Source organism: Candoia aspera, chromosome 1, assembly GCF_035149785.1.
Source record: "Candoia aspera isolate rCanAsp1 chromosome 1, rCanAsp1.hap2, whole genome shotgun sequence".
NCBI lineage: Eukaryota > Metazoa > Chordata > Lepidosauria > Squamata > Boidae > Candoia > Candoia aspera.
In genome coordinates, this window is record NC_086153.1 from 106,538,600 (window position 1) to 106,550,741 (window position 12,142).

General features: G+C 35.5%; 1 protein-coding gene across 1 annotated transcript in view; it reads left to right on the forward strand.

Annotated features, from left to right (window-relative positions):
* The window catches only part of ATG5 (autophagy related 5), a 48,412-nt gene that overhangs the window by 8,906 nt on the left and 27,364 nt on the right, over positions 1–12,142 (forward strand). Inside the window, exons 4-5 of the mRNA XM_063311591.1 lie at positions 5,744–5,822; positions 7,656–7,818. Of these exons, the coding sequence (XP_063167661.1) occupies positions 5,744–5,822; positions 7,656–7,818 (242 nt within the window). The remainder of the gene's footprint in view (positions 1–5,743; positions 5,823–7,655; positions 7,819–12,142) is intronic.

Genomic DNA, 12,142 nt, shown 5'->3' on the forward strand with positions numbered 1-12,142 from the left:
TAACTATTTTTGATAAGTTTCTTGCAATTCTTCAGTTGCACAATACTGGTGTCTCAGAAATATTTCCTACTTGAAAGTAATGAAACTGAAAACTACTCTTTTTGTGGTGTTTTTTAGTTGGTTAATAAAGCTGTCCTACCATCTTAGGACATCTGTATTAAAATCCAGGTATGAGTTTGCTTATATTAATTTCTAGTAATCAATACTAGCATAGTATATTATTTGAAAAAATGGTGTGTTGCAACATCATATTGAAGCCTGACATTTTTGTGGCAATCATGGCTTATGCCACAATAAATCATTTAGTCTTCAAGGAGCTGAAACACTCTTCCAACTTTTTTTTTACTATTCTAGACTAGTACAGGTACCTTCCTTGAATTTGAAAACATTGTACTGTGGCTCAGAAAAGGCTGCATTAAGTACGTGAAGCTTAACACACACACACAAAAGCAAAAGCAAAAACCAGACTGTTGAAAGCATAGCTATTGGATGCGTGTGTTGATACCAGACTTTAGTTTATCATAGCCAGCAGATGGTGCTAAATAACTGCATATAGTACTTTTATCATATATGTCATGTTCAGCTTTTCCTGTGCGTAATAGGTCCCTTTGATCACACAAACAAGTCAAATGTATGAACTATTTTACTAGGCTGAAGTTGATAAATGATGTCTATGCTCCATGATTAATATTGGATCCCCAAATTAGAATGGAATTCTAGCTTGTGCTTTGTTATTGTAATTTTATATTCCTTCCATTTTAATGCTAATGTTCAGTTATTGTATTGTTAACAAGAATTTTATGGATGAATTGTGGGTTTTATAACACTCAATATATTTTTGAGGATATGACCAGAGGTGCAGATCTGTCTAGATCTCGGCCATTTTGTTATGGAAAGAACAATCTTTCATATCACTCTTGACTTCAGAGTCTGTTATGTGCATATTCATGCAATAATAGATCCATTTTGGTGAACGATACCATTCACTTTTTTAAAACTCCATGATGCATTCCTATTCTGATCATTGTTATTCTTTCTGCCTTACAAAAAGTTATTTGCCTCAGGTTTGACAAAGAGGGCTAGATTAATTAAGAAATCCCACAACTTTCAAAATTCCCCACAGTTAGTAGGGAGATCATGAAAAATATGCCTACCACAATAGTAGCAGTTTTACAACTATGAAATTACATGCAAAATATATGACCTTAGAAACTGTGTGTTGTCAGTTTTTTACTAAAGTAAAAGTTTCATTGTTTTATAATATTAAAATAGTATTACTTTATAATAATAGTACAAAAATATCTTTATTTTTGGAGGAGGTATTTGCACATCCTAACATTGCAGCCTTATGTGATTTCTTTTGTTAAGATATTTACAAGAGCAAAATTAAGGTCTTTGAATAGTAATAGGATTTCTGTTGCAAATCTTGTGTCTAATAGTGTATCTTGCAGCTTTAGAGAGTCCATCTCCCTACTTTTTCCGTTTAAGTATTTATCACTTTTGACTTCTGGTGGGGACAGGGCAGACTGAACAGCTGTGCCTGCAGGCTCAGCAGGCAGAACTGATAGTGCGGCAGGTTTTTACTGAAGCTCAGAAGTGTTTTTCTGTAAAAAGCAAAACACCTAGAATCACCCCATCTGTCTTCTGGACAGCTGCTTGCAGCCAGAAGATTGCAAACAGCGTTCGTGCTCAACTGGTAAGAGCTAGCTGGGAGGCTGGGACGTCACCATTTCCAAGCCGTGCTGTAGCCTTAAAGGGACACTAAGACTGGCCACCCCATTTCTAAATCACTAATTTGTTTTTGTTTTTTTAAGTATATGTAACCCCAAGAGAGTAAGGGGGCGTTGTGGCTCAATGGTTAAGACGCCAGGCTTGTCGACTGGAAGGTTGCAAGTTTGGCGGTTCGAGACCCGAGCGCTGCTTGACAGAGTGAGCTCCCGCACTCACCCCAGCTCTTGCCAACCTAGCAATTTGAAAGTGTGCAAATGCGAGTATATAAATAGGTACCGCTTTGGCAGGAAGGTAACAGCGTTCTGCGACTGTCATGCTGGCCACATGACCGTGGAAGTGTCTTCAGACAACGCTGGCTCTTTGGTCATGAAACGGAGATGAGCACTGTCCCCTAGTGTTGGACACAACTAAATGGGAACCTTTACCTTTTACCCCAAGAGAGGCTTTCTACAGCAAGGAGAAGCTGGTTCTCTTGGTGCTTATTGTTATTTTTTCGATCAATTTTTTAAAAAAAAATCTTTTTAAGTTTTGGACTTTGTTTTCCATCCAAATATTGAGGATTGAGAGTAAATAATTGTCTTCCTTTTATTACTAAATTTAAAGATATTAGTATTTTCCTACATGTTGAATCGGCTGTTTTGAACTTTCAGTTTTCTGCTTCTACTTTCCCTGGGGAACTGTCTGCATATCTCACTTTTGCTTGTGTAAACACATTCCGGAATTCTTTCATACCTTCGACTTTTGTTGGTTAAGCTCCTAGGGGGCACCATAATCTACTGCTTGAGACATGGAAGATTTTAAACAGACTTTCTCTGACTTCCACTGAGATTTTAAACAGATTCTTTCTGATTCCTACCAAGTTTTTATGGTAGGCATTATGGAAAATATGAGGTCTAAAATGTGTCATCTGGTTGGGGATGTCGTGGATGAAACTGAGGAATTTAACAGTGACAGAAATGTCTCTTCTAAGAATGAGATTGGGACTTCTGTTGAAATGCTGGATGAATATTGAATAGTCGAGTTGGAGAAATTAAAGGGAGAGATTGAGTTGTAAGCCATAAGTGAAATTGATCTTCTGATGGAATGCCATGGAAAAGAAGGGGTTATTGCGTATGGGAGGTCTGCTGAGGAGAAGTTGGAGTTCTTGAGCAGGGCAGTTGGGCTGTTTGATTTTTTTAAGAAAAAAGCTCTGTGCGCATTGTGGGGATATGTAAATGCTGTGGTTTATTTTGAAGCTGGTTAGGGGTTTAAGAATATTTATCTGGATTACTTTTAGGGTTTGGCTGATTTCATTTATCTTTAATGATTTGGATTAAGATTATTAAGGTATAATAAAAAGTAAATGTCTGGTTTTGGGTTTAATATGATTAAAATTATTAAAATTGTTGTATTAAGTACAATGGCAGACAATTTATTTGTTTTTTAGTTTGATTTTGATTATAGTAGACAATGTATAGAATAGTAGTAGGAAGGAAATAATTAAATGTTATCTTGGGGAAGTTGATTAGGAGGTTTATATATATTTTTTCTTTTAATATAAGAGGAGAGAGCAACTGTATTTAGTGGTTTTTATAATGTGCCAATGGAATGATTTATAGAAATAATGTGATTTTGGTTTAATATAGAATAAGGGATTGATTATGGAAAATTGTTGTTTATCCTTGCTGTTAAAAGTCGGAAGTCACCTCTTTTTGTAATTTGGAATAATTTTCTCTTGGGTTTCTACACTTTTTTAGTTTTTTCTTTCTTTTTTTTCTTTGTAGTTTTTTGTTTTTCTGTAGCTTTTATCTTTGCTTGAAACTTAAATACTTTTTTTATAAGAATTTTATTATCACTTTCAGTTCTGTCAGCATCAGCCTTGAAGTTTGACAAGAGCTACCAGTAAAACTTTCAGAACATGAGGTTAGACATGGGTTGGAATTTTTCATTTGACCACTTTCTGAAAAATCTAAATGACAGCATGACTCTTTGGAATTAAAGGTTAATTTAGAAGAAGCCTTTGATTTACTTTACTTTGTCTGTATATGTAGAGGAGTCAATTTTTTCTTTTTTTAAAAAACCTGGGTTCTTTTCTTCTATATAGCCATTACAAGTTTTCCTGTACCTGCAGGATTTTAGCTAATCTAGTAGTTTTTTTCTTTTTTATAGTGGTTGATAGAAGCCTAATAGGACACACATTTGTTCCACTTTTGCTTTACTGAAAACCGAAAGGACATAAGTAAAGAGACATAAGTAAAGAATTCTCTCTGATGAAATGGTGCTGTAAAATAAAGAAGTGGTTATTTTTACCAATCCAAATCTGATGCAGCCTTGTAGCATTGGTGGTGGTTTATGTATACAATTATGGATCTTGCATATTTTACTATGGCTGCTGTAAGTAACTTCAGATTCTTGACACCAGACCCCTGAGATTTCTCAGTAACTTACGATAGCTGTGCAGTTGTCACTGCTGCAAATCTTGACAAAAACAATTTTCTCACATAAGACAAGTGATGTAAAAGAATTTTCAAGGTGGTACAGTGAGCAGTGAGTTCTTCCCTCAGTGTGACGTGGATAGTCTTTGTTTCTGGGTTATTAATGTGTCATAGACTAAACTACCTTAGAAGATGGATGGTATGTGTACATCTGTAGCTGCTTTTGCTTGTGTTGCTACTTCCCCAAAGATTGCCACTAAAAAATATGAAAATGTTATTGCCTCAATTCATATTTAAAATATATATTGATGTGTGTTCATGCATATGTCAAATTTGCTAATTAAATTTTTATCTGGAGGTACCTATCAAGTCATTTTTTATCTCTTATCATTCAGCTTAATTCTGTGGTTAGGCCTATGATGTCAGTCTGTTTGAAGGTCTGACATCTTTGGAAATGATGGAGAGGAGGTGTGGTTATTTAGCACTTTATTAATATACCTAGTTTTCTGCAAGAGTGATGTCACTTTATCTGATTTAAGCAAATGAATTTTACTGCCAACTAAACAACAGAACGTAGCTTATATTCAGTTGAGAGGATGCATATGACCTTTCCTTTCTGTTCAAACTGCTTTTGTTTATTAAAATGATCAAACCAGGAATGTCAAAATATGTGTAAATATAGAATTTCTGGTGTGTCAGAGAAATGCATGCAAATTCTTCTTTTCATTTTTCACATAGCATACTTTTTTCATTATGACCAATTTGGATGAAAAGTGGTTAATTTTAAGTACACAATTACAGCACACTTTCTGAATCTGAATCCCTTCAGGAGTTTGTCAGCTATTATCAGAACTAGTTAGCAGGGCTGATGGTCAAGAATAGTATAGATCAAATAGCTGAAGGGACACAAATTGGAGAAAGATGATTTAAATCATGGTTTCTGATCCTGGATTATTGTCTTAAACCATAGAAAAAATTAAGCACAGCTCCAAGCTTGCAAATAATAAACAGTTGAAAATCAGAGCAGAAACTTCCAATTCATAGCTGTGCCAGAAGAGAATTCAACATTTATTGCTAAAATGAATTTGGCTAATGCCCTGGTTAGAATGGTTTTCCCAGAATCACTGGGGTAGCTGCCACTGGCAGCAGCCATGATACTGAATAGGTGAGCATTTGATCTTTAGTCCATAGTGGATCTAGGATGTGATTTGATCAGGATTCCATTCTGTGCACAATGATTATGTACTGGACTACAAAGTAGTTGATGAACATGGCTTTTAATTCAGGCTATTTGTTTTAAAGGTTTATGGAAAATGTTGAACTATTAATCTTTTTGTGATGGGATTGCACATTTTTAGCAGTTTTTTTCACTATCAGAGCATAGCATGATGGGGATTGTGATGACACAATGACTACAAAAGGAAATGGAGTCTAAGCATTCAGCCTTTTACACTGGAGGGGATTTTTTTAATAAATAAAATTAGTGTGCTAGGTCTGATTTGCTTGTCATTTTCAGGGGCTCCAGGCACCATAAAACATTGTACTGTTACAATTCTTGCAGTGCAGCTTATAATTATCATTGTTTTTTCTCCTTTTAGGCACTATCCCATTGGTTTACTATTTGATCTTCATGCTTCAAATGCAACCCTTCCATGGAATATCACAGTACATTTTAAGGTATATTTGCAATATATCTTTTTAATGTATACTTCAAAGCTATATATTAGAAGCAGGATTTGGGCTTTAATTTCTGGAATTATAGGGAAGTGGTAAATATCAATAGATAACAAGGAACATAAAGTAGTTGATGAACATTGCTTTTAATTCAGCCTATTTGTTTTAAAGGCTTATGGAAAGTGTTGAACTATTAATCTTTTTGTGATAACAAGTAAAAGTTTTGTATATTATTTGTTTTCAGAGTAGCATGTTTTTATTGCTCTCCAGTCTCACTATCATTTTAAAAAAATGTAGCTATAATAGCTATTTGGGGGACGGAAAAGAAGTGCATAAACATTTCTATTAAAATATTTTTGTCAGAACTTGCCTACCCATTTTCATGCATACCACATGTAGTTCAATTGCACTGAAATGAAGAATAATTAGGAAACCTTTCAGGCATACAGAAAGTTCCAAGAGTAACATGTGGAAGGAACAGAATAGTGGTACAAATTACGATGAAGTAAAAACATAGTTTGTTATGTAGGCAATAGTATGTGTGATCAGGACAACTTTGTATGCATATAGAATCCTACCATAAGGGAAATACTGAACAAGAGTGGTGTGCCTGAGAGGATACCAAACAGCAAACCGTTGTTCTCCAAAAGAACATTACACCTAGAGATCCAGCAGCCGATTGGAACAATGTTCTAAAGACAGATGAGATGAAGATGGAACTCCTGTTTGAAGAAAAAGAAATACTGTATTCCAACAAAATGATCTCATCTCAGCCATAAACTATGGTTTGGGGTGCGTGGCAGCCTCAGAACCCAGAAGATTGAGGGAATAATGAGGTCTGAATTATATCAAATTGTCAAGGAGAATGTCCACAAATTGACACTTTAACAAATGTGGGTCATGCAGCATGGCAGCAATCCTGAACATACAGATAATGGCTGAAGTGGAAAAAATTTTGTATTTTGCAATGGCAGAGTCAAAGCTTGATGTTAACCCAATTGAAAATTTGTAGCGTGACCTGAAATGAACAACTCTTGAAAGACAGCTCAAAATACTAATACACTAAAGCAATTCCATAAAGAGTAGTAGGCCAAAATACCTCCAGGCCAATATGGGATTGCTGAATAGGTATAGGAAATGTTTGCTTGAAATAATTGTTGCTAAAGGAATTGCCCACAGTTATTTAATCTAAAGCTTTACAAGCTTTTCCTGCCACAGATAGGGAATTTTGGTTCAGTTTGTTCAACAAGATAGTGTACTGTTTTGGGTGTTGTTTGTTTAAGAAGAGTATCTTTATTAATAGGGCTTAGATGAAGCTTAGCTGACATTTTAGGTCAGAGTATTGTAAAAGTATGGGTAGTTCTTAAAGGTACACAAACTTGCTCTCATCACTGCAGATAAGCTTTGAGATAGGAGAACCGTTAGCCAAGCTTAGCATGATATTCAACCATGAGATGGCTTCATCAGCTCAGCCAAGAAGAAAGCAGAGAATGGAATCCTTAACATACTAGGAGCAATTCATGGCTTTCTCTGATAAGCCATAGTCCTGCATACTGACTTCAGGATTGCATACTGAAAGTTGGCTCACCAATGAATGTATAGCTCATTAGCCATTCCTCCATGTTGGAGGCCAGTTGGTGTGAACCAGTGTGTTCATTGCTGAGTTGTAAGTCTGGTAAAGTATGACGTCTCCTCTCCCTCATTAAACATATTGTGTCTTAATATATTAAGCCAAATTTCCACTTCCCTAATAATGTTCTTTGCTCTCCCTTTGCTCCTCCAAATTACTTATTTTTGAATATCTTTTGAATTTTGATTATAATTTCATATTTCTAGAACTTTCCAGAAAAAGATCTTCTGCATTGTCCCTCTAAGGAAGTAATTGAAGCTCATTTCATGGCTTGTATAAAAGAAGCAGATGCCCTGAAGCATAAGAGTCAAGTAATTAATGAAATGCAAAAAAAGGATCATAAGCAACTTTGGATGGGGTTGCAGAATGGTAAGAGCCACTTCACATATTTGAATCTATGTTCAACCATTTAAAACACCTTGGGGCTAAGGGAATATTGTCAAGACATTTCCAGTTTCTGTTATGGGGATTGCTGGTGAAGAAGAGGGGGGCCCTCTTCTTCACCAGCAGTCTCCATAACAGTTTCTGCTTGTACTTCAGGAATTCAGGAAATTGGAATGTAAGATATTCATTTTATAATCAATGTCCTAATAAGTTATGCAGACATAACTTTATAACAAGGGATCCACAGGTTAACTGTTTGCTATCTTCTTTCAAGTCAACTTTTGATTAAGGAATGATAGATCATGGCAAATAAACTTTTCATCTCTAATACCAAAATGCCAATCAGATAGTGAGATGTTGGTAGATCTGGTAAAAAATCGAACTTGCAAAGCCTGATAGATCATATGCTACAGGAAGGCAGATTTTTTTTTAAATTGAGAGCTTTATTGAGCTCTATTGAGAGTCATTGAAAGTTGGGCAGCATAAAATAATTTCTCTTAGTGAAAGTATAGTATGTATGGGCTTATTTATCTAGGAATCAGGGATAGCAGTTACTTCCAGAAAGAGGGGATAATGGTGAGCAGAGAGAAGGAGACAGAAGTAGGTATGTGTGGCTTCACAGGCCCAATTGAAGGGCAGGCTGGTTATAGCATAGTTGCAAACTCCACAGTGTTTTGTGGTTGCACCACAAATTTTCAAACTCATCTGTGTTATCTGGCGAAGCAGTGGTTTGCGGAAACTTGGTGATGGGCTGCTGAGATGAATAAGAGTAACTGATGGTATTGATCACTTTGAAGCAACAATCAATCACACCAGGTTGCAGAGGACGGAGAAGACTGAATAGCAGGATGAGCAGAGAGGCCTTCTCAATTAGTAGTTCTGTTCTTCTGATTTTAATCTTTGATAATGGTCTAGGTGCTGTTTCTTATAAGACAATTTTTATTTCCAACCATGCATTATTTAATTTATTCTCATAAAATATCTCATATTCTCAGCAAAATTAGAATTGTTGGAATTAATAATAATCAGTATTTTTTTCATTAGAAAAGCTGTGTGGAGAGAGGGCACTTGAAAGTATTAATTAAATGAGTTGAACTGTTTAGGGTTTCAGTGCTGGCATTGTTTAATCAGTTTATCTAAGACTTTTGATACTAAAGGTTTGAAGCAGAAGTGTTGCTTGCCTTGTTTGGGAGAACTTTGTGGTAATCCAAGATAAGAGGTTGCCCAGAAATGTTGGTTTTATAGGTTTCAATGTGTGTCACTGGAAACTGCACCTGTAGAACCCAACAGATAATATTTTGAAAACTTTCAAAGGCTAATTTTGTATTTGAGCCATTAGTAAAAGAGAAATAAGAAAAACTTATGAAACCAAGATAACTTTTTAAAATACATGCTCTATCTTTCAGTATGGCTTTCATTATATATGGGATGATGTTAAACTCCTCTGTGAAACAATATTCATGACCACAAAAAAGAAAAGAAAGTAGCAGTTGTTACAACTGCCTGATGGTTAATGATACATCTGCAAGTTGCTTTTTCTATGAAACATTGTGCATTTGTCTTTCTACCTATACTGTTCTAGTACAACTCGTTGCTTGACATAACAAAAATTATGTCTAAAATTCCTTTTTATTTTACCATTTTCCTGAATTTGTAGAGAAACTCTTATAAGTGGTGGGAGTTTACACAGCAAAGACTGATGTAAGGAGACTGAAATGGCACTTCACGTTAATTGCTTTGCTGGTTTACTGTTCTGATAGAGTAAGATGTGAATGACATTAAAAACAAAAGGATTATAGTAATACATAGTAAGTTTCACCCTTGATAATAGAAACACCTACTACACTTACTTATTCTGGATCTTGTGTTGAATTACATTTTCTTCTCTTAAAAGAGCCTATTTGGAAGTATTTTAGAAAATATACATTGAGCAAACTGGTAGTATATAACGTGGAGCTTCAATCCTTTTCATATTACCATGGCAATAACCTCTCTGAAAATGAAATTTGTAGCATTACACTTCATCTCCTTCAACTAATGAGAAGACATCAATAAACTGAGGTGGCACTACTATAACATCTTTTTGATTTACAATAAATTGTGTTCTATATCGGTAGGAAGTTCAGGACCAGATATGTGGTGGTGGTACTGTATATATGTTTTTAAAAACATAAATGTGTATCAAAGCCATAATATTAAAATGCAAAAGGATGAAAGGTGATGAGATGGAGGCTTAGCTCCAGCTACCCATTGCTTCCCCTCTGCATTTTGTTCCCTGAGATTCTTTTTGCCTGTCAAAAATATTGTTACTGGAAGTCATTCTTGTAGGGAAAATGTCACTAACAGAACAGAAAAATAAAAGTACTATTCAGCACTACCATACACAGCCATTTTCACCTATATTACTTCTTTCTTCCACTTTATATAGGTTTTGGGCAAATATCATGTTTAAAGGCTACCTATCTACACCTGATGCTTTTAATTTAAATTATAAAGCTTTAACGTGCCTTGAAAAATATGAAGCCAGAATGATAGTAAAGTAGCATTAGATAATTTTTTAAATGAGCACATTACACAGTTAGGATGCCAATACTCATGAGGTCTAATCTCTGATTCTTAGCTGATTATCTCCAAAATTTGGGCATGTCTGGAAATATTAGTGGACAAGCCAATAGTCCTGTATGAAGTGACTAAAGTTTACTTATCAGAAGTTATTCAGGCCATGGAGGCAAATTATTCTCATTTTCTTTAACCAAGAGGCAATGTGACTTGTCTCAGTGAAGCTCTGGGTGGCCTCAATCTGCTTTGGGCTGGTGCTGCAGGAGAAGGCTCTTTCCACAGTCCCATCACTGACTGAAGTGTTTCCAATCTGAGCTGCTTCTCAATTGCCCACAACATGTCCAGAAGCTGCCCACTGTAGAAGAAAATGAGTGCAAAAGTGTTATAAGAGAGTGGGACCCTACCCACCTTCTCAACACACATGAGCCAAAGTTCCTCACCAAAAAGCAGAAACAGGTGGCACTATAAACTTGCCTCCCATGAGATTTGCTGGCCAGGAACTTAGGCTACCTGGTATGGGGAGGCACAAAGGTGGGGCCACTACCTTACCTTCCCCTGCATCTGTTGGCAAGCCTCTGGGAGCTCTGAGTAAGCTTCAGGCAGGTTGTTACCAGTGGAGACTGAAGCACACCCCCAGCCCACACTGGAGATACCTAGTGTGGGAATTCCCTTGGCCAGCACTGCAGAAGAAAGCTCCTGTCATCCTTTCAGAATGTGAGCTCTCCATTTGATTTTAGAAGCATGAGCTCTCTTGCTTTACAAAGCAGCTTCAAGGGAGTGCTTTCTTCAAAGCTTTGTTGAAGTGAAATAATCCTTTGAAGCTTCACACAATCTTGTAAGTCTGTGCACTTGTTATCAATGCACTTGTTATGTTATTTGTAATTTGAAGCACTGCCTGTTCTAAGTTAAGTAATGCATGCACTTCAATATACATTAACTAATGCAAAGTACATCAACTAAGTTAAGTAATGCACACATTTAATATATTTACATATATTACATATATGCAATACCTATAAGCCTCAGGGAAAGATTATGTCAGGGTATTTCTTTTGTTTGTGCTACTTCACCCCATAACAAAAATGTCTTGGGTGGACTACAGAGTTACTTGAAAAATTCTTAAGTTTCTGAAATACCTGCAATGGCGGAGTGGATTGTGAAGATGGTGGAATTTGCAGAAATGGCGAAACTGACTTGTTTCATCAGGGATAAAACAAGTATTTTTTTTATAAAAGTCTGGAAACCCTTTATGGAATTTTTGCTGAAAACGGAAAAAAATGAGTTGGTGATTTTTGGATTTTCTGATTAAAAAGGGTTGAATATGGGAAGGGAATTATGTAATATAATCTTAAAGGTGGACGAGAGACAATAAGTTTCTAATTGCTGTAAAGAATATCAGAAGTTGTTTCTTTAAATATCTTTTTCTTTTTTTTTCTATCTGTATTGTTGCTTACATGTTTTCTTTTATCTTTCTTAACTTTTCTTTATATATTTTTCATGTTTATCTTATTCATGTAAAAATCTCTAATAAAAAGTACATACATACACACACACACAAACTGTGTGTGTGTGTATATATAATGCATATATTTTATTTTTATATTTCAAATTTAGTCACTGCCCATCTCAAAGAGTGAATCTGGGCGGTTATTTATATTGTGTTCTGTTGTATTATATTAATTTTATATATGTATGTGTGTTATATATGTTATGATATATATGACACACACACTCAACACACACACATATA